The 27,611-nt window shown below is 37.5% G+C and overlaps 1 protein-coding gene across 4 annotated transcripts in view; it reads left to right on the top strand.

Moving 5' to 3' along the window:
* Window positions 1-27,576, top strand: part of DHX9 (DExH-box helicase 9) — a 50,462-nt gene extending 22,886 nt beyond the window's left edge. For 2 of the 4 annotated variants that reach the window (XM_057727633.1, XM_057727634.1), the window contains 16 exons: window positions 182-323; window positions 1,119-1,201; window positions 5,044-5,200; window positions 7,518-7,618; window positions 8,955-9,168; window positions 9,355-9,449; window positions 9,733-9,806; window positions 11,017-11,169; window positions 12,586-12,746; window positions 13,529-13,640; window positions 14,231-14,392; window positions 14,499-14,626; window positions 16,203-16,432; window positions 16,609-16,724; window positions 17,428-17,628; window positions 18,773-27,576. In XM_057727633.1, the coding sequence (XP_057583616.1) occupies window positions 182-323; window positions 1,119-1,201; window positions 5,044-5,200; window positions 7,518-7,618; window positions 8,955-9,168; window positions 9,355-9,449; window positions 9,733-9,806; window positions 11,017-11,169; window positions 12,586-12,746; window positions 13,529-13,640; window positions 14,231-14,392; window positions 14,499-14,626; window positions 16,203-16,432; window positions 16,609-16,724; window positions 17,428-17,628; window positions 18,773-19,151 (2,508 nt within the window). In that variant the 3' untranslated portion in view covers window positions 19,152-27,576. Of the gene's footprint in view, window positions 1-181; window positions 324-1,118; window positions 1,202-5,043; window positions 5,201-7,517; window positions 7,619-8,954; window positions 9,169-9,354; window positions 9,450-9,732; window positions 9,807-11,016; window positions 11,170-12,585; window positions 12,747-13,528; window positions 13,641-14,230; window positions 14,393-14,498; window positions 14,627-16,202; window positions 16,433-16,608; window positions 16,725-17,427; window positions 17,629-18,772 lie in introns of those variants that run through there. The other 2 variants (XM_057727635.1, XR_009052676.1) reach the window with 2 other exon arrangements.
* The last annotated feature ends 35 nt before the right edge of the window (window positions 27,577-27,611 follow it).

Raw genomic sequence — 27,611 nt, 5'->3', positions numbered from 1 at the left:
TGGGAGAGGTGAATTAAAATTGCTAGCATGCAAATCAAGCATATTAAATTATTGTTTCTGTTGATTACTGAGCTGGCAATGGGTGAGATTTACTGCAGTAATTTAATAACCCTAATAAACAAGTGTAACTATTTAACTAATTTTGTAGCTTTTAAATCACTTTTTTTTTTTTTGGTCTCAGCCCAGGAGAATCAGTGCAGTTTCTGTTGCAGAGCGAGTTGCATACGAGAGAGGAGAAGAGCCTGGAAAAAGTTGTGGCTATAGTGTTCGATTTGAGTCTATACTTCCCCGCCCTCATGCCAGTATAATGTTTTGTACTGTAGGTCAGTAATCTGTTTTATTTTGGCCTTTCACTTGGGGTTTACATTGTGTTTGTGAAGAAAACTTGGTAACAGCACAGAGTGCCTGGAAATAAATCAAAAACCCAGTTTCAGAATTCTTGTTTAAATAGAACTTTCGGCAGTTTTTTCTTCATGGAGCGTTGTTGTAGCCTAGAGCAAATGAAATCAGCTTAGGTTACTAGAGTTACATCTTTTTTTTTATTATAATTTTTATTTATTGGCTGTGTTGGGTCTTTGTTGCTGCCCGTGAGCTTTCTCTAGTTGCAGTGCACGGGGCCACTCTTCATTGCGGTGCATGGGGTTCTCAGTCCAGTGGCTTCTCTTGTTGTGGAGCGTGGGCTCTAGGTGCTCAGGCCTTAGTAGTTGCAGCACATGGGCTCATTAGCCGTGGCTCATGTGCTCTAGAGCACAGGCTCAGCAATTGTGGCACGCAAGCTTAGTTGCTCCGCAGCATGTGGAATCTTCCTGGACCAGGGCTTGAACCTGTGACCCCTGCATTGGCAGGTGGATTCCCAACCACTGTGCCACCAGGGAAGCTCCTAGAGTTACATCTTTTAATGCTCGATTTTCATTAGACAAAGGTATTTCAGAGTACATGATTATTATTTCAATAATTTAAATATACCAGTGATTATTTCTTTCCTAAAATGCTGGGGTTATAGTAGTTGAAGCACAGTTGATTGTCTAGAAATTTGTTTCTTTGTACTTTTCCATACCTCCCTGTTTTAATTAACATAGAAACTCATCTCCAGCATTTACTCTGATTTTCTTTTCAAGGTGTACTCCTAAGAAAATTAGAAGCAGGCATTCGAGGAATCAGTCATGTAATTGTAGATGAAATACATGAAAGAGACATAAATGTAAGTAACTTGAGAGTTATGGTAAGATACCAGTACTAATATTCTGAATAAAGAAAAATGAAAGTAGAATGTCTTCAAAGCCATCAAACCCTTTTTTTCCCTTTTGTTAAAGCAGAGTTCTAAAAGTAAAGACCTCTTATTGTAAAGTAAATATAATTGCAGTGATCATTAAATTAGCATAATTGAGCAACCGATCTAATGATTTATCACCGAATAGCTGGTGAGATTTTAATAATCAGTTTTTCCTTGAATTGAAAATTTATCTATGATAATTTTTTTTCTTCCCCTGCCGTGCAGCTTGTGGATTCCCTGATGAGGAATTGAACCCTGGCCCCTGGCAGTGAAATTACCAAGTCCTAACCAATGGACCACCAAGGAATTCCCACAATTTTTAAATTCAATACAGTTAATAGTGTCTTTTGGATATTTGAAGCTTTAGTCTTTCCTGATGTTAATGATAATCATGCCAGAATTAAGAAAAAACTAGGACTTTTTTCACTCCCTATCCTCTTTTGGTCCTTGGCAACACTTGTGTGAAATTAACTTTATACAATTATATAAATCAAAGATTGATACTATAAATCAGTGACTTGTTTTTATGGCACTGTTTTACATATCCGAACAAAGGTGTTAGTGGATGGACAGTATGTCACTCAAACTGTCACCAAGCTGCTATTACTTAAAACATTTCATTGGAGCTCCTTCCCATAGCCATTGTTGTTAATCGTATTTAGTTTTAGCAAAATTTCTATCTTTATGATTGAGGTAAAGCAAGTAAGAAAGTTTGCATGATCTTTCAGATGACCGTTTTAAATCAAATCTACTCAGAAGGATAAAATTTTTGCTGTTTTTGTCATTCACAATCTTTTGAAAACTCAGGTTTTGTCGCACCCCCCCCCCCCAATTTAATTAAAACAGATGGTTAAATATTGTCTTTACTAGCATGTTCTTAGAGCTTAAATTATTCCAGATCACACTAGAAATATCATGGTTATCATTACTATTTTCCCCCAAAATAAGTGGTTTTGGTCAACTTTTCTTGAAAGATTGTCAGGTCTATATTAATGTGTTATTCACAGTAAAAGTGGAAAAACAACTTAGCAGAAACATATGTTCTCTTTCAGATAAGCCTTATCTAAACTTGTCACTTTACAGGGAAAACCCAAGAGAACTTTAAGACCAATTATTAGAAATAATAGAATAGGGGACTTCCCTGGTGGTCCAGTGATGAGGACTCCATGCTTCCACTGCAGGGGGCACAGGTTTGATCCCTGGTCCGGGAACTAGGATCCCACATGTGGCGCGTAACAGCCAAAAGGAAAGAAAAAGGAAGAAAGAAACATTTAGCAGTGTGGTTGGGGAAAAAGTTAATATACCAAAGTCAGTTGCATTGCATACGTTACGAACAGCTAGAAAACAACTAAAAGGATACCACTACGCTAGTCAGAATGTCAAACACCTAAGACTAAATCCAAAGAAAGACATGCAGAACCTCAGTAGGAAAAATAAAACTTTATTATAAAACACTAAAAAGGACCAGATTGTGTTCACGGCTAATGTAATATAGATGTCAGTTCACCTGAAGTTGATCCACATTTGAATGTGATTCTAATCACATTCCCAGTAGGTTTTTTTAATAGGCTGATTATAAATATCCATAGGGAAGATTTATGGCCAAAAATAACCAGGACTCCTGTAGAAGAGCAGAATGAAGGGTCTCTTTACAGATACCGGGACTAAATTTGAAGCTATAATCATTGAGATAGAGATAGTATAGTATGTGGGATGACAGTTTGACCAACGGAATAATACAGATTGTGTTGCATGCAGCTTTGGTATAATAGAGTGAGTGGTAGATGGCATGTCAGATCAGTGGGAGAGGGAACGGACTATTCAGTAAATGGAACTGGAAACAAATGGTTATCCATAAGGAAATACTTGAACTTGGATCCTTACCTTATAACCAAATACAAAAATCAACTCCAGATGGATAAGGACTTAAATGTCAAAGCAGTTTTGAAACTCTTGAGTAGAATATATAAGTAGACATCTAGGCAGCACTATCCAGTAGAGATGTTATGTGGCCCAGACATGTAGTTTTTAATTTTCTAGCATATTTTAAAAGGTGAAAAGAAACAAGTAAAATTAACTTGTATATCTAAAATATTTTCATCATGTAGTCAATATAAAAAATATATCAACATTTTTTGCATTTTCTTTTTCAAAATCTATTTTACACTTAGAGCACATCTCAGTTTAGACCAGGCACATTTTATGTGCTTAGTAACCACAATTATATTGGGCAACATAATTCTAGACCTTCTGGAAGAATTTCTTAAAACATGAAATGCGTTAACCATGAAACAAAAGACTGATGTATTAGTCTATTTTAAGATTAAGATCATGTATTCATTCAAAAGATACTTTAAGGAAAACCACAAGCTAGAAGATTCTAATATAGCCAACAAAGGATTAGTATAGAAATACATAAACACCTCCTACAGAACAGTAAGAAAAGTACAGATGACTAAGTAGAAAAGCAAGGAAAAATACAAACAGGCATTTTACAAAAGAGGAATTATATTTGGCTAATAGACATGATGGGGGTGTTCAGTCTCATTGGTGAATAGGAAAGTACAGACCAAGACCATAATAAGATACTTGCACTTTATATCCATTTGATTAATAAAATTTTAAGTGGTTATGCCAAGTATTGGAGAATGTAAATATCATCAGGTTCTCTTATCCATTGCTCATGGTGGTTTGTGGACTGGTAGAATGCCTTAGGAAAATAGTTGAGCATTCTCTCCTAAAATTCAACATTTACACACCCAAGAGTACATTTCCATACATACACTTACCCATAGAAACTTGCATTATGTACCATAGGAGACATGACCTAGAATGTTCAGAGGAGCAAATGTTTTTAAGAGTAAAATTCCAGAAACAACCCAGATACCTGTAGTGGATACCACCAGAAATCTAGTGGTGAGTTAATGGCTATATACACACATTGGGATATTTAAATAGTGGTCAGAAAGAATAACTGTGCTGACACACATGAGTGACTATTAGCAGTGCTATAGTATGTGAAAAAGGAAATCCCCATAAATAACGTAAAACATCCTACCTTCTCATAAAGTTGAGAATAGTAGATTTAAAAATATATGTATGCATGCATATGTATGTTTGTATATCTATTTAGATATACATATAGATGAGAGGAAAGGTGTATGAAAAGAAATAATGAAAGATTCAGGATGGTGGGTTTCTCTAGTTTGGGGAGGCAGAGTGATGGACTTGAAGTCCACATAGCCAGAGAAAAGTTTTATCAGAGTTCTAGCTTTCATGTTGTTTGGTGGGTTGATGGAAACATTACATTATTAAATAATAAATGTCTCAATCATTATTTTGTTTGAATGGACTAAATATAGCCTTTTCAGCATTTTTAAGATTAGCTTTATAGGTGATTGGAAAACTGATTTTTGGCTCATCGTGGCTTTCCCTTTTTCTCTAAAGTTTGTGCAACTAAAAATATAAATTTTCTGAAAATTTCCTATCATTAATGTTTTTTTTTCTCTTCCCTTCCCCTACCCTAATAGCACTCATTTCTGATCCCCACAATGAATAAGCTACAACTGTTCTTAAAAATACTGTTACCACTTAAAAATACTGTTACTGTATCTCACTGTAATCCTTCATCTTATTTCTGCAAACCGCCTAAGAAACTGAATTTCACTGATGTCTTGTGGCTGTATAACACAAGAAATCTTTGATCTGTATCTTATGAGCCCGGGCTTTTTACTGCATTTATTTTTCCTGTTGTGTTTGTGTTTTAATAGACTGACTTCCTTTTGGTAGTGTTGCGTGATGTGGTTCAGGCTTATCCTGAAGTTCGCATTGTTCTCATGTCTGCCACTATCGATACCAGCATGTTCTGTGAATATTTCTTCAATTGCCCAATCATTGAAGTTTATGGAAGGACTTACCCAGTTCAAGGTAAATAGTGTGGGGGTGGGGTGGGGAGAGTGAACATTTTTTGTGCAGTAGTGTGTGGATTTTCTTAATCCCAAAGATTGGAGTAATACTTTAAAGGATATTTAAAATGAAGTCCAAATTTGGGTTTCAAATGCATCATAGCATTCTTGGGGTTTTTTTAGTCAAGCAGTAGTGAGTTTCATTCACAACTTGAGGAGTTTGCATATCTAATAAATTTCCTATCCTTGTAGCTAAACTTTTAAGATTTTATACAGCCAAGTGTAAATTAATATGGCCTATAGGAGTTCATGGGAAATACTGTTAAAAATTTAAGCAGCCAGGGTCAAATTAACTAGAGTCTTTCCTAGGGCCAGAGCAGGCAGATTTTGAAATGAGATTAAGGTGAGGGTTTCAAGGTCAGATATTTCTGATTGCTATGAGTTTCTTTATTTAGAAGATTTTGTCATTATCATTTTCTAGGATAGTCACCTAGTAGCTTGGTTTTAAAAATTAATTACAGCACAGTCTAACTGAGGGCATGAAAATAACCTAAAAGATTTTCAGTGTACGTATGAGGTGATGGATGTCTACGTCAGGATGCCAACTTTTGAAATTCAGAAGGAATGGGTAGCTCTGAAATAAAAGTCAGTGCACTCGTATGTCACAAGGGTGCAGGTTAGTAACCCTAACTCTGCTTTGCGTGCACACTGGCATTGAAAAAAAAGGGAAATGGATAGCAGAGGGCAGGAACCAGGTTTACTGTTGGAGTGAGAGGTTACAGGTAAGTATGAGGGACTGCTTGAATGAACCCTGTGGTACTGGATTACAGTTGGAGACACATCAGTAAGAACTCAAGTTTAGATAAAAATGGATAGACACAAAAATAAACATACCCCTGTATGGATCCATGGATCAGTATACATTGATATATTCCCTAGCTCTGTCTGCAGAGCAGGCCTGGAAGTAATGACATCGCAGTAGCGAGGATCAGGCCCAACACCCAGATCTTGTTTCCAGTACCATTCTCCAGTTCAAGGAACCAGATGTCCTTGAAGACATGACTGATACTGAGGCTGAGGCGGAGAATATATTGATACAAGATGAGCCTGAAACATCTTGTAGTGACAGAAAGTAAGGAAGTGCTTTAAAAAAACAAACTGGAAACAGGGAAGGGGACAAAGGGACATAGGAGTCTACCTGAAAGCTCTAAGTGGCCAAAATTGGAATAATTGGAACCAAAAAATAAAAAACATAGTATATGTTTATAACCTGAAGTATAAAATAGATACCCATGAATTTATATGATGCTTGAATAAATAAGTGGGTAGTAAAAAGACAAAGCTCTCATATGGAAGAATTAGAAAAATATTAGGTAAATACTCTCTTACCTCAAAAAAGTGATGCTTAATTCCTTTAGTGTGCTGTGCTTAATGAGTTGCTTCCAAAGAGTAGAGTATGGAAAGGGGGAAACGAGTAACTTTACTATGGAATAACTGGCAAACAGTACCTCAGGGTGATCAAGTTTAATATCATTAGTGATGAGTCATTTTGATAGTATATACCTTTGATATAACGTGATGAGAGAGGTGCTTTGGGGCTCTTAGGGTATAGAGGAGAAGTGTTCAGGTTATGAGACACTTCTGGAATACTTCAGAGAACCTCAGGAGCATAACTGATCAGTAGATGTTTCAACCTTTGCATCGAAGTCTTTTTTTAAGAGTAATAACTAGGGACTTCCCTAGTGGCACAGTGGTTAAGAATCCACCTGCCAGTTCAGGAACACGGGTTCAATCCCTGGTCCGGGAAGATCCCACATGCCTCGGAGCAACTAAGCCCGTGTGCCAATGAGAAGCCCGTGCAGTGCAGCAACAAAGACCCAACACAGCTAAATAAATAAGTAAATACAAGTATTTTTTTAAAAAATATAGTAACTAAAAGGAACCCGTTTTATCTGTACATCCTGATAGAGGAAGGATGGACTATGGTATTTTATTGTATTGATATTAATTTCTCCCCATATGTAACGCCCATACTGTTGGGATTATACAACAGAGAACAATATGCATTCCATGAATGTTTGATTGAATATTGTATATAGCAGATACCTTGTTGGCTTTGTGGGAACATGTATACAAGATACCTCACCCTCCTTCAAGGTCCAAGAGATGGGAACACTGATTGGGAAAAAAGGTTATTGCCACTGAAATTTCTTGGCAATTGTGAAGAATCAGATTGAAGGGTATGAAGGTAGTTTTGAATTATGAATTAGAAAATGAGTTTTAAAGACTGCTCCATTCTGAAAGTGGATAGTACTTACCTGACTGGATTGTCCTGGCAGAATATTTTTTGGAAGACTGTATTCAGATGACCCACTTTATTCCTCCACCAAAGGAGAAGAAGAAGAAAGACAAGGATGATGATAGTGGGGAAGATGATGACGTAAGTGAACTTCATGGAGAAGTTTCATTATGGGCAAAATTGTTATTGCAGAGAATGATTTTAGTAAAAACATGCGCTGAGTTAGCATTACAAAAAACTTTTAAAAATCGACTCTAATGTCTGTCTTTGAATTAATCGATGTGTTTCACTCCAAAGAATTCCACATTCAGGGCAAAGCTCTTTTCATACCATGAGTTAAGTCATCTCTGGCATAAAGGTTTAAAAAAAGAGGAAAGAGTAAGGTATTTAATAACTCCTATATTTGTAAGGCTTTGCTGCTCAGAGTGTTTTCCATGAGCCGCAGCACCTGGTAAACTGGTAAAGAGGTAGAATCTTGTGGGCCCCCTCACCCCCCATCTACTAAATCAGAACCCACATTTTCACAAGATCTCCAGGTGACCCATGCGTACAATAAAGTGTAAGCAGCAGCAGCTGTAGTCCTAGGTTACAGAGACTATATGGTAATGACATGAGCAGGTGGAAAGAGTACTAAAGTGGGGGATGATGAGGGATTTCCTAAGAAACAGGAAAGAAGAGTGACACTTATTTTGTAGTGCTTAAGAGTTGGACCAGTGATATTTAAAAGTGCATCTTAAAAGTCTGGAAATATGAACAGAATGAATACTAGAAGGCAGCCAGCAATGCAGAATATGGTAAACATAACCTAGGAGTGGATATTTTTAATCAGAAGATTTGAAGATATAAGTTAATTATATTATGAATTATATCCTCAAATCTGATGAATTAGAAAGTTTATCGGGGGGGGGGTGGAAATGAATTGTAACAACTTTGTTTCTCATTACTGAAGGTTTGGTTTATTTTTGGTTCTTAGGCAGGCTCTTTGGGAAATACCACATTATTTCAGATATAGATGGTGATCAACTACCCTGTCAGTATGAGATGAGTCTGGGAATTACACAGGGAGACATTGTGTATATGTAAAGTGATTATATGATAACTAATAAAAGAGGATAATAGCAATTTATTAATCAGTAAGGAAAATATTTTTGAAAAACCAAGAGTTTATAGTTATAAGAGAGAAATAGACTTGGTAGAGGGAGCCATTAGAAATTTCAGAGTCAAATTTAAGCATTTGTGCTTGAATTTTAGTCAATGTCCTATAGGAAATATTGCTTAGTAGAAAACTTTAGTATGTGCAGTGCAGTGGCTTTACAGTTTTGAAAATTAAATTTCTTATATATGCCAGATATGACTAATCTGCTAGAATTAATTAAGGATATTAGGTGTCAACTGAACATTAAGAACGAATGTAGGAGAACTGAACTCATGATCTGTACTGAGACAGTCCAAAATATATCTCCCTATTTTTTTGCAGGCAAATTGCAACCTGATTTGTGGCGATGAATATGGTCCAGAAACAAAAATGAGCATGGCTCAACTGAACGAAAAAGAAACTCCTTTTGAACTCATTGAGGCTCTGCTTAAGTACATTGAGACCCTTAATGTTCCTGGAGCTGTGTTGGTTTTTCTGCCTGGCTGGAATTTGATTTATACTATGCAGAAGCATTTGGAAATGAATCCACATTTTGGTATGAGTCTTCTTTGAATTCTCAACTATTTGAGACTGAAAAGTGAATGATTTTGCTTGTGCCCTAGCCAATGTGTGAAAACAAAATTTAGTGTTGTATCAATTTTTGATTAAAAATATGCATAATGTAGAACAGTTTTAAATTAGGCTTCTATTTTTAGACCTTAACTTTTCCATATTGTTATAGGAAGCCATAGGTATCAGATTCTACCTCTGCATTCTCAGATTCCTCGAGAGGAACAGCGCAAAGTATTTGATCCAGTGCCAGGTGGAGTAACCAAGGTAAATAGTAAACATTACAGTTTCAGGGTTAGAAGTACCTTAGATGTTAAACCAATGTTACAGACCTTCAAAGAGCTATCCCCCCCAAAATTGTAATCCATCTAAATTGAGGAAGGAAAAAGGGGTCCATTCTTCATAAGCTTAGTAGGTTTTTCAGTTATCCAGTCAATGAGTGAGTAAATTAAGGTTTCTGTAATTCTAGTGTCATTTGTTAAATAAGCAATGTACATAATAGGAAAATATTTTCTGAAGTGTGATTTTTCTTAATATCATTTCTTCGCAGGTTATTTTGTCTACAAATATTGCTGAGACAAGCATTACCATAAATGATGTTGTTTACGTCATTGACTCCTGCAAGTAAGTTCCCAAGGAACCCGTTGTCTAGAATACAATAAATCTTTAAAATGCTCCATGTAGTGTCTGGAATCAGTTAACAGAATCAAAAACACCTTATTTTTAAAACTCTTCTGTTCTCTTACCATCAAAATTACTGTGCTGCATCTGTGTGTGTGGAGTTATAGGGTAATTACGATTCTTGGTGTTGACCATCACATCAGTTATGGTAGAAAGTGACAAAGCTTAACACTAACTTCTGACTGCTTCCCACTATTATTGTCTGCTGGTGTTTTGCTCATTTCCCATTGGGTGTTTCCATTGACCACTGCCATACAATAGTACGCTCCTTGGTGTATAAAGATGTCCAATATTTAGCTCATGACAAAGGTCCTACTTGTAGGACACTCATTTAAGAATTAAGATTTCATATTTGGTATGAAATAGCCTGGGAAGTAAATACACAGGGATGCATTGTATATAGATAAAGTGGTTATATGCTAATTGATACACAGAGAGGTCAAAACTTTGTTCTGTCGAGCCAACTGGTGCCTCATGTCTTCTCTGTGTAGTCCCGAAGCCTTTCCGGGCAATTGAAAAAGATTTGCCAATGCCCACTGTAGGGAATAGGGAATAGCATGCCGCTCTTTTGTGCCAATCCTAGTCATTAGTGCCAGCTGCCTGTGTGTAACATTGACAAATTCTGAGGTTGCTTAGTGGTTCAAGAGGACCATGCGGCACCACTTGGTGAGGTGGTCAGAAGTGCCACATATTCTAGTTTAGCACATAGCCTTTAGATCATAGATGCCTAAAAGTTAAACTAAACTTTGGAATAGAGTTGGCTTGAATAATTATCACTTACATACCTGTACATGCCAGATCCTGTTTAAGTGCTATGCGTTCATTAACTCACATAATGTTTATAAATAAAAACACTAAGGTAGGTGATAGTATTATACTCCTTTTCAGATGAGGAAAATGAGGCACTGAGAGATTAATAACTTGGCCAGGATCATCCAGCTGGTAAAAGGGCTTGTGTGTATTATATTGCCTCTTAATAGGCTGGCAGCCTAGAGTGCGGAGTCCAACTCTTAATTGGTGCTGTTCACAAACAGACATCGCAAGTAGGCATGGCTGTCTGGAAAGTGTCTACAACTTAGTGAAAATATAATAGTTATGTATCGATAGTATTAATACATGTGAGTTTTAGAATTAACCATTCTTTCCTATTTAGGCAAAAAGTGAAGCTGTTCACTGCTCACAACAATATGACCAATTATGCTACAGTTTGGGCGTCCAAAACAAACCTTGAGCAGCGGAAAGGACGAGCTGGCCGCGTACGGCCTGGATTCTGCTTTCACCTCTGTAGCCGAGCTCGTTTTGAGAGGTAAGACCAATTCTTGAGTAAAGAATGAAGTTTGTTTTTTTTTTTTTAAGCCTTCACACACACACACACACACACACACACACACACACACACACACACACACACACACACACACACACACACCACACACACACACACACACACACACACACACACACACACACACACACACACACACACACACACACACACACACACACACACACCCCTCCCCACACCTCACTGCCTTGACATAAACTTAGTGAACTCAGTACATAAGTGCTTCCAGTGAACTGCAGGAAACTTAGCTTAAATAGTGAGATGGTGGTAAGAATGAAAAGAAATCAGAAATTATTAATGGTGGCTTGATTCCAGTTTAGTGTTTACTAATAACCTTGAAAAGCATGACATGTTTTCCCAACCAAAAAAATAAAGGACATATGGGCGTTATTCTGGCATCACATAGCTTTATCACTTTGGGATTACTGATATTTATGGAATGGTTAACTTTCTGAAAAATGCATTTATGAAAACCTGATTTAAGCTGACCTAAGTCTTGTCAGCGGTGTTGGAATTCACCCCTGAATGGTTCCTGTGAATCTTCATTACAAATCGTTTATACAGAATAAGCCCGAATTGGAAATGTAGAGACCTGGATTTTAATACCGTTTGCACCTAATGTATCACATAACCTCAAACATTTACACTCCTTACGCCTTTGTTTCCCCATTCTACAAAATGAGATTGTTACTTAACCTTTCTGTGTTTCTTTTCCTTAGTTGAAAAAGGAATACTAAATACTAATCCCATAGGATTTGTTTGAGAATTGAGTGAGTCAGTAATGGAAAATACTGAGAACAATGCCTGGCACATAGTAAACTCAGTAAATGTTAGCTATTGTTATTGTTAATATAATTTATATTAATAGTTTTTATTATTAAAATTTTAAAGCATTAGATAATCTGTAAGATCCTTTCCAGTGGCACTAAATTTACATGGACCAGGAAGCAGGGTAAGAGGTTGCAGGGAAATAATAGTATCAGCTTGCATCTCCTACCAAAGGTCTTGCTCCCATTTTTAACCCATATTTGTCAGCAGGAAGGCCCTGAAGAAGCCATGGGTGGGGGTAATAACATTAGAGATTTGGGATAATTTTTCATCCTCCTTCACTGAGCTGAAAATGCCTTCAAGCTATAAGTGTAAAGTCATAAGCCACTACTCAACCAGTTAACAGGGTCTTGTCTAGAGTCTTTGTAGTAAATATAAAACATTCTTTGGTGGTTGTAAAAGGATGAGGGAGGGCAGCTCTGTGTTCCTGATGATCTCTGCAAAGTTTTTGGGTTTTTTTGGTTTTGTTTTGTTTTTTCTGCAAAGTTTTTGTTAAATGAATGTGTGTACACAAGAGAAGATGGTTATTTGATGCTTCTTTTCTCTTAGGCTCGAAACCCACATGACACCGGAGATGTTCCGAACACCATTGCATGAAATTGCTTTGAGCATAAAACTTCTGCGTCTGGGAGGAATTGGCCAGTTCCTGGCCAAGGCAATCGAACCTCCGCCTTTGGATGCTGTGATTGAAGCAGAGCACACACTTAGAGGTACCTACAGATACAGACCTGCCTAACATGTGCTAATTATGCCATCTGTCTTGTCCTGGCAAATAACACTTAACAAATGAGTCAGGAAGAGGATTCAGTCCACAGGGATGTGATAATAAAGCTTCCAGTGTTGCTTAATGTACTAGTATGGTCGGTATATAAAATGAGCAACATAAGGTAAGAAAAGGATGATGTGAGTCTTATTCAGGGTAAAAACGGAGAAAAGGCACATGTTATCTCTTAACCAGTATTTAGTGATTAGGACATGAATTATTCGTGATACCGTGTTTTATGTTTTCTAGTCACACAGCAGTGTAGTATAGTGGGGAAAAATAAGGACATTGGAGTCGGGGGATCTGAATTTGAATTTTGAATCTCACGCTCATCTGCTATGTGAACTTCAGATTTTAATTATCTAGATTTCATTTCTTTCTAGAAGTTATCAACAGATGGTATCAGACTTGTTATATAGCATGTAGCTATGCTGCTGTTATAGTTATTACTGTGTTTATAGACTTCTCATGGACTGTACTCAGCTTTACAGCCTACGGGGCCTAATTCTAGTACCTTCTTCATGTTAGGTGCTCTGGAATTTGGTTTTGTTCTGTTTTTGAGTGAAGAGAATTGTTTGCCATGGGCATGGTGCTGGCAGTTGGCTTGACAAATGATGAAAACTTAAGTGCAGTATCTGAACCTTAATCTGTAAAGAAATGTTTCATGTTTGCCTACGTTAAAGGGGTGTTCATTACTGTTTCTGCTCACAAAGAAATATTTCCCCACAGAGCTTGATGCATTAGATGCCAATGATGAGTTGACTCCTCTGGGACGAATCCTGGCTAAACTCCCCATTGAGCCTCGTCTTGGCAAAATGATGATAATGGGGTGTATTTTCTAGTAAGTGCTTTGTTTTCTTGCTGATAGTTAAATGGTGAAACAGTTTCAGAGTTTTATCCCCCTCCCAATAAGAACAGGATGGGCTCAAATGGAAGAAAAAACTAAATATTCTTCAGTAGAGAAGTGGCATACTTTAGATGCTGAGAAAAGTGTGAAATGAGAAGAAAAAAAAGTTCCAGTAGATGGACACCTGGGCCCAGCTTGCTGGGGGAAAGAGCACAGACTTCCCAAAAAAGAAGTGCAGTTCCTCTCAGTAGGTTAAGTTGTCTGAGGAAGAGAAAGATTAGGAAGACAGGTACATTTTATTTGAAGGTTTTGAAGACTAAGAGATTAAGTAAGATGAGGGAGAATGAGAAAGGAAAAATATAATACTTGGTCAGTTTATGGTAAATATACATCCATTAATATCAGAACTCATTATTTTTTTCCTTTTTTTGCTTCTGGAGAGCAGCTATAAAATTCTTAGTTAAGCCAGTTTCAGTGCTAATAAAGCAATATCATAGCCAAAGATTCTGACCCACAGTTAACAATACTGCCCGAGTTGCTGGAACAAAAATGTGACCTGGACTGAATTTTCCTGTTTGTTTCAGTGTGGGAGATGCTGTTTGTACCATCTCTGCTGCCACCTGCTTTCCAGAGCCTTTCATCAGTGAAGGAAAGCGACTGGGTTATATCCATCGAAATTTTGCTGGAAACAGGTTTTCTGATCATGTGGCCCTTTTATCAGTATTCCAAGCTTGGGATGATGCTAGGTATGGGCTTGAAAGAGGAGTGTTACCAGATTTGGGTGACCTGTCTTTAGTTGGTATCTAGTTCTTTAGGCTTTGAGAATGACTCTTAACAACCTGTTTGTTTTAGAATGGGTGGAGAAGAAGCAGAGATACGTTTTTGTGAGCACAAAAGACTCAATATGGCTACGCTTAGAATGACCTGGGAAGCCAAAGTTCAGCTCAAAGAGATTCTGATTAATTCTGGATTTCCAGAAGGTAAAATTCTCACATTCTGAAGACATATCTGAAGAAACCTTAACGTACTACACGCACATGGACAGTGCAGTATATTTTAGCTTCAAACCTTAGATCCTTTGCTTCTTCTATGTTCCTGGCTATTTCTTAGTTCTTTAAACTCTAGTGATAATCATTTTTTCACATTAATTCAGTTTTTTAAAGAATGCAAAAGGTTGTAATGTTCAAATTGTAATTTAGTACAAAGATGATTAATAGATCTTTTGAGATTTGTGCTACTTTGGGAGGACTTTTTTTTTTAATTAATTTTTAGGGAGTATGGTTGATTTACAATGTTGTGTTTCAGTTTTACAGCAAGGTGAATCAGTTATACACATGCATATATCCACTCTTTTTTATTTTTTTATTTTTATTTTTATTTTTTTTTATAATTTTATTTTTTTATTTACTATTTTTTTGGGGGTACACCAAGTTCAATCATCTGTTTTTATACACATATCCCCGTATTCCCTCCCTCCCTCAACTCCCCCCCATCCACTCTTTTTTAGATGGGGGAGTTTTTAAAATCCATCTGCTTTGTGAAGAACACAGGTCTAGCTTTTAGCACTTTTAAAATGAACAGTTTGTTGAATTACCTCGAATAGTGGCTTGTGAAGTTATTTATTAATTTGCCCATATGTTCAATTTTAGATGTGCGGTAAACTAACATGTTAAATTTTAATTGGCTTTAAGTAAGGTTTTAGGGGACAGATAATTACAGAGGGCTTTGAGATAGGAGTAGTAATCTAATGTGAATTTGAACTATTGTACTTTTCTCCAACTAGATTAAGAGACAGAGTTATTTCCTGAAACACTGAGAATTGGAACATATAACCAGAAATAGCTATTGAGTTGGTAGAAGGTAGTTGGGCAATATCTAAATAACTAAACAAAGTAATTCTTTTCTGTTGTAAACTGACTAAATGTGTAATTTTAAAATCAAAATCAAAGGAAAAGAGAACATTTTTTGTATGATAGACTCTTCACAAAAGTCCTGAGATGCAGATATTATTACCCCATTTTATAGATGAGGAAACTACACAGAAGTTTAAATTACTTGCCCAGACTCATTCAGTTAGGAAGTTTATAAGACTAGGATTCCGGTTTTCTAGAACAAAGTATATCCACACTCTTACCATCATACTTTCCATGTGATGGACTGTGCATACAGCATAGTTTGGGTGAAAACATCAGCGCCTTCTAGTGGGTTCCTCCTAAGTCGTCATTCCATCTTCTGCAGAAGGAACAGCCTTTTCAGAACAGCAGATGGAACACTGTGGTCATATCGGTTTTATTGGGGGACCTTTATGTTGAGTCTGTAAGAGAATACAGACATTTTAATTTTCTTATTGTGGCCACTTAGCAGAATTTCTCTTTGCACTTAATCTGAGTGCATGTGTTCTGAGAAGAGAAGTTAGGCAGGTTATTTGAAAGAATAGGGTAGAGGAGGAGTTAATTCTTCTAATTGTCTTCTAATTCTGGTAAATACTTGACATGCAATGTGAGAATTAGCCAGATAGCTGAATTTTTTTTTTTTTAATCTCCTTCCTCTTAACAGAGTGTTTATTGACGCAAGTGTTTACTAACACTGGACCAGACAATAATCTGGATGTTGTTATCTCTCTCCTGGCCTTTGGTGTGTACCCCAATGTGTGCTATCATAAGGAAAAGAGAAAGATTCTCACCACTGAAGGGCGTAATGCACTTATCCACAAGTCATCTGTTAATTGTCCTTTTAGCAGCCAAGACATGAAGTACCCATCTCCCTTCTTTGTTTTTGGTGAAAAGGTAAGAAAAGATAAGCTTAGGAAAGTTTACATTTAAAATCCAAATTATCTTTACTTATTAATGTGCAGTGGGAACATGAGTTTTAATTTTCAGAGCATAGTTTGTTATCATTATATGGTACTTGATGGACAGTTGCAGTGTCAACTATTTCCTCTTGCCTCTTCCTCTGTCTGCAGATTCGAACCCGGGCCATCTCTGCTAAAGGCATGACCTTAGTCACCCCACTGCAGCTGCTTCTCTTTGCCTCCAAGAAAGTCCAGTCTGATGGACAGATTGTGCTTGTAGATGACTGGTATGGGTTTTCAGATGTAAACTCAACTGAATTCTTAGAATTGAAATGCAGTGGAATTCAGCTGCCAATTTAATTTGTGAAACATGGCAAAATTCAATGGCACAAATGAGGTGCTTTATAACACTCTTTTCTTGGAGAGTAGTATATCTTAGTATGGTTCGTAGTTGGTAGTGGTCTTATGTTGACTATACCAGTAGAAGTAAATGCATTGGGCATTGGAGCCGCATCCACTACCATGAATACTACACTAAGGAGTTAGAATCTGACTGGAGCTTGGGTACCTCTTTTTCATGTATACTTTATAGTGCTTAGAGACTAGTGGTGAGTGTGTAGTAAGCACTTGGCAAAAATTGAATAGAACTTAATGGTTAGTAGGCTCAGTCATATTCTTGAAAACTTGCAAAGCTCTAACAATCTGAGTCTCTTATTTCATTCTTTTATTGGAGGCTCAGTGATCTGTATTACTTGATAGGCTTTGTGGTTCACAACTGCTGCCAATAGCAGTGAATTTTAAGAAGTTAGATTATTGTTGTTCTTCATACCTATGTTTGCGTAATTCTGAGGACATTACATTAGTTGAAAGTATTGGTACTTGGAAAGAAGTTAAATTTATCCCATCACTTGCCATGTGTGAAATTTAGAGAGAATAGTCTTTTTCTGTGTAGACCACCTCTCATTTTTAATCACTTTTTTTAAATTTTAGGATCAGACTGCAAATATCTCATGAAGCTGCTGCCTGTATCACTGCTCTCCGGGCAGCCATGGAGGCTCTGGTTGTTGAAGTAACCAAGCAGCCTGATATCATCAGCCAGTTGGACCCCGTTAATGAACGTATGCTGAACACAATCCGCCAGATCTCTAGGCCCTCAGCTGCTGGTATCAACCTTATGATTGGCAGTACACGGTGTGTACCACAGTCCATTCTCTTTGAACTAAGCAGAGGACAGTAATCTTATACTGGCCTAAAATTCCCACAGTTAGTTAATAGAGGCCTTGTTATTTAAGTTGAAATTCTAGACAAATGCTGAATATGAAGTTTAGTTCTGGTTAACACACTTAGAAAAAAGGGTGTTACTTTTGTGTTAATGATGTATTCTACCAGTGCATGCTAGAGATAGAAAGGGACCTTAAAAGTACATGTAGAGTCCAGGATAGGTCACATGACAGGAAGATGAAAGACCCCAGTCCTTTTCCCACAGTACTGCTTTGCCATCTCTAAAGAAAAAATGATGAGGTGTTAAATTGCTGCTTCTTCAAATGAAAAGCATCAGGGTTTATCTTAGTGAAGTATAAGAACATGCATATCTTAAAGAAGTATGAAGTTTCTCTTAATTCTTAAAATATTTTATTTGCTTCAGTTTTTTCACCTTTAAAAATTTCCTTTGCCCACAGCTTTTTATTTGGAAATACTTGATACCTGCAGAAAAGGAAGAACAGTAGTACAGTGACCTCCCATATAGTCTCTTAACTTAGGTTTCACTGATTGTCAGCATTTTGTGACAGTTGCTTTCATATATATATTACACATTTCTTTTGCTTAATCGCTTGTGATTAAGTTGCAGATGTTACGACATTTTACATCACTATGCTTCATGTATCCTTTAAGAACATAGCTATTAATACAGTACCAGGTCACACCCCAAAAATGTGTTACGATAACAATAATATACAATCATTAAAGTTTTTTCTAGTCATTCAAAAATATTCTTTAATCTCCCCATCAAGGATCACTTACTGCATTTGGTTACAAACTGTTAATGTATAGAAATGCTGTGTGATTTTTGGATTCTGGCTTCCCATTTTGGCTATAACTGAGTTAACTACTTCTTTAAACTAATCAAACTTAGTACTTAGGATGTGCCACACCGTGCTAAGTGCTTTTCTGATGTTAACTCATTGTAATATTTAATCTACCTATGATATATTCAGTGTTTGTGCATTTGGCTTCATTCCCTTTATGCATTAAGTTTTTGAATGTGACTATTTTGTGACTAGTTGAGAAGTACTAAGGATGCTTTGTTGAAGTGGTGGTTTTGTGCTTTTCCTAGGTATGGAGATGGTCCACGTCCTCCCAAGATGGCTCGATATGACAATGGAAGTGGATATAGAAGGGGAGGTTCTAGTTATGGAGGTGGAGGCTATGGCACCGGAGGCTACGGAGGTGGTGGAGGCTATGGGGGTAGTGGAGGCTACGGCAGCAGTGGCTATGGTGGTAGTTCCAGCTCCTATCGGGGAGGCTATGGTGGAGGTGGTAGTGGAGGCTACAGAGGGGGTTCCCGAGGTGGCTACAGAGGTGGATCAGGAGGAGATTACAGAGGGTCTGGTGCAGGAGGCTACAGAGGATCTGGGGGGTTCCAGCGAGGGGGTGGCAGAGGGGGCTATGGGAGTGGCTACTTTGGACAAGGAAGAGGAGGTGGTGGCTATTAAAGCTTGGTTATGTCAGTGCCTGTGCAGAGACAGTTTAAAAAAAAAAATGCATGCTACCCATTTTCCCAAGTTGTTTATTTGCTGCTGATAAGTAAACCCATTTTCAAGTAAATCCATTTCCCACACATTCTGTGTTTCATTGTAGTTTAAGGAAACTAAACATAGATATATTAGTGATTTTGTTTATAGTATGTAAAATATAATGATCTATTAAAGTACTACAGTTTGTATTTTTTCTTTAAGGAGTACAGATTTGCCTTGAACTTGATATTTTCTTGACTTTAGTTTAATACAATAGAAAATAAAGTATTACATTGACTACTGGCCATGTAGTTAATTGTTGATCTTATACATTAGAATAATTTTACAATGCCACTTAATTACATCTGTTTGTTTTAAACATCAGAAGAAAAACTGTACTTTGTTTCACACGTAGATCAACTGATGTTATTACTTACAGTAGTTAGAATAAAAGCCTTGGAATGCAGTTGTTATTCTTGCACTAAAAACTGGCCAGTACATAACTGACATGGACCTCTGTACCTGAATAAAACTTTTGACTTAGGGCTGAACATTTTTACTGTTTCCCAAGCTTTGTCTTTGAAAAACATCTAAGACCAAGGTCAGCGTTCTCTTTTCTTAAATTAGTTTCCAGTGTAAAAATTATTTTTAAATTTTAATTAAAATTATTAATCCACAATACTCTTGAATAAAGATTATATGTAGGCAGAGAACTAAGGTAAGTGAAGCTTCACAAATGCATAAAGTTTAGATATTTGACAAATAACTACATTAACATGTATTTCAAAGGATATTTGTTAAGCTAGTTTTAGTGGAGAGGTTTATACACTTGTAACACTATAGTTTTCCAATAAATTTTCACATTTTTGATTTCACAAATGGCACAGTATAGTAGAGATTACAAAGTTTTTGTATGAGAGTACTGAGCTCATATCTTAATGCTGCTGACATGTGAGTGATCTTAGGCAACTTATATTTTGTGTTAGTCTCCTTTTCAAAACACTCTTATTGTACATATGTTCTTTAGATCACCTTCAGCAGTTTCTGTTGATAAGCTGATTAGTCTAATTAATTTCAGATTCTCAAATCTGTATCTCCAACTGAGATTTTCTTTCTGAATATCAGACCTATGTAAACAACTGCTTACTGGACACACATTTCTGTCCAGAAATAAAAAAAACTTAAGTACTTTCCAAAGTGAAGAAAACCCCCTGAACTCACCCTATGCTCTGTACTCTGTTCTCTGTTCAGCTGGGGTTTTTTGTTTGTTTAATCACAGGAGTTTCAGCCTAAGCCATAAATATCACCACATCCAGTCAATTGTACTTCCAAAACACCTTCCAATTGTGTTACAATAAACTAGCTGCCCCTGTTCTATTTAGGCTATCATTAACTTGGACGTACATTTATGCAACAACCTCTAAACTGATCTTCCTGCTTATTTAGTCTTGCCTGTCTGCGGTCCATTCTCCATACTGCAGCTAGATTTACATTCCCATACAAATCTAAAATCACCACCACGCCCCTCTTGGCTTAAGCCAGTGGTTCCTATTGCCTTCGGGGTGAAGGCTAAGCTCCTTTTTTACGCCCTCACTCCTGCCTTACATTCAGTTCCATTCAGTAACCACACCGAATTTCCAGCCTCGTTAATGGTTTTCTTGTTTCCTTTGCACATGTGAAAAATCCCATAAAAGGTATAAATTTAGTAATGCCACACTTGACTGGTACCTATTCCTCCAACTTCTTCAACTAGAAATGAGAAGTCAAAAATGACCAAAAGAGATACCAAATTACATTCTCTGAAACTTGAAAGAACCCCTCAGGCAGGCATAGTTGTGATATTACAGAATTCAGCTAAAAACCTAAGGACATTGCTATGCAGATTTCTAGAACCTTTCTGCAGCTCTGTCCTATATTCTGCCCCACAAATTCTAGCTGTCCTCCTCAAACTCCAGTGTCTGTCTTTTACCTCAGTGAGACTTCTGTGCCCTGCTTGTTTCTTTCTCTGTCATGATTGAGAGTGCCTCCACACAAGGTCAAGGTGGTCTTAGGCTCATCTAATTTTTTTCCTTCTTTTGGGGATCACAGTTCTACACTGCCTGTTGTCCAATGTCTGAAAGCAGTTGATTCATATACATAATATTTTGTTGTCATTTCAGCAGTCTTCACAGCATCTTCAACAACCAGGAGTAAGTTCCATCTCAAGAAACCACTGTCTTTGCTCATCCATAAAGAGCAGCTCCTCATCTGTTCAAGTTTTATGAGGTTGCAACAGTCCAGTCACATCTTCAGGCTCCACTTCTAATTCTAGTTCACTTGTTTTCACCACATCTAGAGTTACTTCCTCCACTGAAGTCGTGGACCCTTTCAAGTCATCCATGAGGGTTGGAAACAAGTTCTTCCAAACTCTTTGTTAATTTGATACTTTGACTTCTTCCCATGAATCAGAAATGTTCTTAATGGCATCTAGATTGGTGAATCCTTTCCAGAAGGGTATCAACTTACCTTGTCCAGATCTATCGGAGGAATCACTATCCGTAAGACAAGTTGAAATTACTTGTTGACCTGTGCTCTGAAGAAAGAATGTTGTGTTAGCAGACATAAAAACAATGCACGTCTCCATCAGAGCTCTTGGGCGCCCAGGTGCATTGTCAGTGAGCAGTAGTATTTTGAAAGGAATCTTTTGACTACTACATGTCAAAACATTCAGTAGACCATTGTAAACAGGTGTGCTGTCATCCAGGCTTTTTTGTTCCATTTTTAGAGCACAGACAGAGTAGGTTTAGCATAATTCCTAAGGGCCCTAGGATTTGCAGAATGATAGATGAGCATTGTCTTCAACTGCGTTATTCCCTAGTGAGAGTCAGTCCTTTACAGCTTTGAAGCCAGGCATTGACTCCTCCTCTCTAGCTATGCAAGTCCCAGATGGCATCTTCTTCCAATATAAGGCTGTTCTGTCTACACTGAAAAGTCTCGTTCAGTGTAGCCACCCTTATTGTCTTAGCTAGACTTCTGGATAACTTGCTGCAGCTTCTGTGTCAGCGGTTGCTGCTTCCCCTTGCCCTCTTACGGAGATGGCTACTTGCCTTAAACCTCATGAACCAAGCTCTGCTAAATTCAGACTTTTATTTGGCTTTCTCACCTCTCTCAATCTTCATAGAATTGAAGAGAGCCTTGCTCTGGATTAGGCTTTGGTTTGAGGAAATGTGGCTGGTTTGATCTTTTATCAAGACCACTAAACCAGTGAGACTGTTTCACTTCCTTATTCATTCATTCATTAGAATAGCACTTTTAATTTCCTTTAAGAACTTTTATCTTTACATTCACAACTTGGCTAACTGGTGCTAGAGGCCTAGCTTTCATCCTCTTTTGGTTTTTGGCATGCCATCTTCATTAAGCTTCATCATTTCTAGCTTTGATTTAAAGTATGACATATTGACCCTTCTTTTCACTTGGACACTTAGAGGCCATCTTAGGCTTATTTGTTGTGCTAATTTCAATATTGTGTCTCAGAGAATAGGGAGGCCCAAGGAGAAAGGAAAGAGAGAGAACAGCCAGTCAGTGAAGCATTTATTAGTTCAGTTATTGAACTCATTTATCAGTTCATGGTTTTATGAACACGGTTTTGGTGCTCCAAAACAAGTACAATAGAAACAGATCATTGATCACAGATTGCCATAACAAATATAATAATAATAAAGTCTGAAATATTTTGAGGCTTACCAAAATGTGATACAGAGACAGGAAGTGAGCACATGCTTTTGGAAAAATGGTGCTAAGAGACTTGCTTGATGCACGTTTGCCACAAACCTTCAATTTGTACAAAAGCCATGTGTGAAGCATGTTAAAGTGAAGCGCAATAAAAGGGGGTCTGCCCATACTATTGAATCTCTTGAAATTAACTGAGGTCACCTGAATTTATCAGACTACTTCAGTGATAATTTAACATTTAATAAAATAATCTATTTCCTAGGAACTAATTAGGGTGACCAGCTGTTCCCAGCTTCCTCAGACTGGTTTCCTGAAACATGGGAAATGTTAAAACAGAAAGTTGTAGGCAAACTAGAATGAGTTGGTCTCTCTAGGATTAATCTTAATGGGGAATCTTTCAGAAGTTTCCAGATTCTGATACTGCATATTTCTTTCAAACCTAGAAATAAATTTAAGGTAAAGGCAACAAAGGAAATGGCTACAAATCCAGTATTTTAATGTTTCTCATCTTGACTGGTAAACCTATATAATACTTTTCATGTTAACCTGAAAAAATGTGAAATAAACTTGGTGGTTATTTTTAATACCATAGTAATTATTAATTTAAATAATTGAAAATTTTAGCTCTTTTTAAAATAACAGGAAGTACAATAGGATTAGGTTAACCTGCTGATCTAAATAAAATCTAAATTTGGGGACTTCCCTGGTGGCACAGTGGTTAAAACTCCGTGCTGTCAATGCACGGGGCCCGGGTTCCACCTCTGGTCGGGTTAACTAGATCCCACATGCATGCTGCAACTGAGGAGTACACCTGCTGCAACTAAGACCTAGTGCAACCAAATAAATAATTAAATATTAAAACATAATAATAAGAAATTTGGGGGTGTTAGTTCTAAGCATTTCCAAATTAACCTAGTATTCTAATGATACCTGCCAATAGCTTCAGAATTTTATTAGGAAATAATATAAACATTTATCTTGTGCAACTGCAAAATCTGAAAAATATCAAATTACCAAAAAAACACATGGTATAATGTTTAGTATTAAAATATTTAATGATGTAAAGTTGCCTGAATTTTCTACAGAACAAATCAGTATTCAGTAGACAAAGCAACACATTTTGTTGAAAGCTGTTTTAGGCCTCAATTGAGTAATAAAGAATATGTAAAAAGAAACTTAAATACTATCTTCGTTCAGTTGGCATAAGCTTTTGGAGGCTGAGAGTCTCCTTTGAGAGTATGAAAGATATGGACTCTCTCCAGCAAAAGGCATGTACACCAAGTTTTTCACTTAAAATTTAAGGTAGTTCACAGACTTGGAGCCTGCCTATGTACTTCAGCTTAAGAAGGCCTGATTTGGTTCAATCACTGAAAATACAGTATATTTATATAATTTTCTCATTTTCCACTTTAATACTTTGGAAAATTAGACCCCATCCTCAAATTTACTGCTTTGTGGTTATAACTGTTAAATCTGTAAGATACTATGCATCTTGGGTGTCTCAAAAAGAATGGTAACCAGCTCTTTTTTTTTTTTTTTAATTTTTTGGTCATGCCAGGTGGCGTGTGGGATCTTAGTTCCCCGACCAGGGATTGAACCCATGCTCCCTGCAGTGGAAGCGTGGATTCTTAACCACTGAACCGCCAGGGACATGCTCCTATTATGTTAGCAACTCTTCTATACTTTGTGCTGCTGAGGAGTGCCTTCAGTTCTTTGGTTTGTAGCCACCTGTAGCTTCCACTGCTTCTTATAAACTGACAAGAGGCTCTAGCATTTTAGTTCCCATTCTGTTCAATTGGGCTTTACCATAGCTGCTACTGGCATTGCAATGACGCAAAGGAAATCTCCACTCCTACTGCCAGTCCCTTACAAAAAGGCAGAAAAGTGTCCTAATTCATCCCTTTTCATTCCACACCAAGGCCCTCTAATCTTGATTTTGTTGAATTTTCACCTCCAGAATCCTAACATTTCTATCACCAGCAACTGTGATGAAATACCCTTAAAAGTCTTGGATTGTAAATTTCATTTCAGTCTTTTGCATAAGCAGAGACCCATTGGTAGCATCCTTTTAAAACTTAACAGTTATTACTTGGAATGCACAGTACAGTGTGGGATATAATGGTTACTAAGACCCAATGCCTATACTCCAAGTCTAGTGGGCAAGCCAGATGTGTGCACAAATGGGAAGGACAGAGCAGAAATATGGAACCAAACTCTTCTTTTTTTAATAAATTTATTTATTTATTGGCTGCATTGGGTCTTTGTTGCTACACATGGCCTTTCTCTAGTGGCGAGCAGGGGCTACTCTTCTTTTTTTTTTTTTTTTTTTGGCTCTTTATTGGAATATAATTGCTTTACACTCTTGTACCAGTTTTTGAGGTACACCAAAGTCAATCAGCTGTATTTATACACATATCCCCATATTCCCTCCCTCCCACGACTCCCCCACCCCACCCCACCTGGGGCTACTCTTCATTGTGGTGCACAGGCTCCTCATTGCAGTGGCTTCTCTTGTTGCAGAGCACAGGCTCTAGGTGCATGGGCTTCAGTAGTTGCAGCACATGGGCTCAGCAGTTGTGGCACACAGACTTAGTTGCTTCGCAGCATGTGGTATCTTCCTGGGGCAGGGATCGGACCCATGTCCCCTGCATGGTCAGGTGGATTCTTAACCACTGCGCCACCTAGGAAGTCCCAGAACCAACCTCTTCTTTAGGTTCTAAATTAGAATCTCTTTTAAATGTATAAAAGCTATGCATTAGTTGGTCCTGGTGGAGGAAAACTTCTTAAATTGCATTTGAGAAGTAGAATTAGGATTTGTCTTCCCTTGACCTAGAAATTTGGTTAAGACAGATGGTAAGCAGAATAATGGCCTGTCGAAAAAGTCCGCATCCTAATTCCCAGAGCCTGTGAATACACATCTTACATGGCAAAAGGGACTCTGCAGATGTAATTCAAGTTAAGGACCTTGAGATGGGGAAATTATCCTGGATTATCCAAGTGGGCTCAATCTATGAGTCCCTAAAAGTGGAAGGGAAGGGGCAGAAGAGTTGGGTCAGGGAAATAAGACTGAAGAAGAGGCAGAAGAAGCAGGAAAAGGGCTCAATTCATTATTGCTGGCTTTGAAGATGGAGGGAGGAGGACATAAAGGCAGTTGGTCACTAGAAGCTGGGAACAGCCCTTGGCTGACAACCATCAAGGAAACAGTGCTCAGTCCTACAACTGCAAGGAACTGAATTGTGCCAACAACCCAATGAGCAAGGAAACAAATCCCTGTCAACATTAATTTTAGCCTGGTGGGATGCATGCCAAAACCACAACCTACAGAACTGTTTGGTAATAAATTAGTGGTGTTTAAGCCTCTATATTTATGGTAGTTTGTTATGATGGAGAGAAAAAAGGGTGGGAAGGTGAAGGAGGAAGAAAAGTAACTTTTATCAAAGTTCAGATTTCTTAGAAAATCTTAAAATTCTCTGTGCATGCTTTAGGGATATAAGAATAGGAGGAGAGGGGGAAAAAAAACAAAAAAAACCCCTGTATTCTGAAGTGGGCCTGGGGAAAAAGAGTATTTGGCTGGAAACTGATAGCAGCAGAAAAAAGGAGGCAGGTGACCAAAGAATGAGAAGGTTGTTCATGTGAGGCTATTGCTTTCTACTCACTCTCAGAATAGGCTTTGTCCATCACATACTCTTCCTAATGCCAAAAACAGGGAAGTAGAGGAAAAGGATTGGAAAGGAAAATCCCCACTCTTACAGCTTATCAAATTCATTATAGAGAGATTATTCTTGTTAAGGCCTCCTTCCTGGAATTATATGTCACCTGGCTAAAAAGACCTTATGTTTACAGGGGGGAAAAAAAAGCTATTCAATGAAACCCTGAAGAACAGCTACGCTATTTTATTCAACTCTCGGCCTCAAGAGATTCTCTATAGCAACACAGGGTGTCCTTTGCTTAGTTACAGATAACACAAAGTATTGAACAAAAGTCAAATTGAGGAAGGAAAGGTTAGGGGCCAAAGCCTGCGTGCTTATTTCCTTTTATATCCTAAAGTCAATGTAAGCTCTGCTTTGTGAAAAAGACCAGTTGCTTCTTAGAAAACAAACACCCTATTTTAGAGGACACATGGTCATCCAATTTAAAGATTGTATTTCCTAGCTTCATTTGCAGTTAGATGTAGCCATGTGATTAGATTCTACCTGGAGGGAGACATGAAAGTTGAAATAATGTGTGTGACTTTGTAGACAGTTCCTATCCTTTCTGCTTGGCTACAATTTAGAAAAAATGGCTTGAGCAACAATTGCTGTCTTGGACCATGTGGTGATTTTCAGTGTAAACTATACAAATGCTAAAACAAGATAGAAGAAACTTGAGTTTCTAATACTGAACACTGAGTACCCGTGTGGAACATCTACAAGCTCTATAACTGAATACCTCTGGACTAATTGAATATGAGTGAGAAATACATTTCTTTGTTTTTTGCCTCTCTTATTTTGAATTTTCTTGTTTCCTATAGTTAAGCCTTGTTTCCTATAGTTTCCTACAGTTAAGCCTAAACATAGTGCTGTCTTACCTTATTCCAATTACCTGCACAGATAAATGAGAATGAATCAGGAATTGGCCATAAACTTACATTTTTCTATTGTCTACGTAAATACACCTAATGCTTCTTAATGGACTATGACTATAAAACAATATTGAAAACCACATTAGTTTTTGGAATTTGTGATGATG

This window comes from Hippopotamus amphibius, chromosome 3 (assembly GCF_030028045.1).
Source record: "Hippopotamus amphibius kiboko isolate mHipAmp2 chromosome 3, mHipAmp2.hap2, whole genome shotgun sequence".
In the NCBI taxonomy this organism is placed as follows: Eukaryota; Metazoa; Chordata; class Mammalia; order Artiodactyla; family Hippopotamidae; genus Hippopotamus; species Hippopotamus amphibius.
Note: the sequence above shows the minus strand (reverse complement) of the source record. Positions and strands in the feature narration are given on the sequence as shown.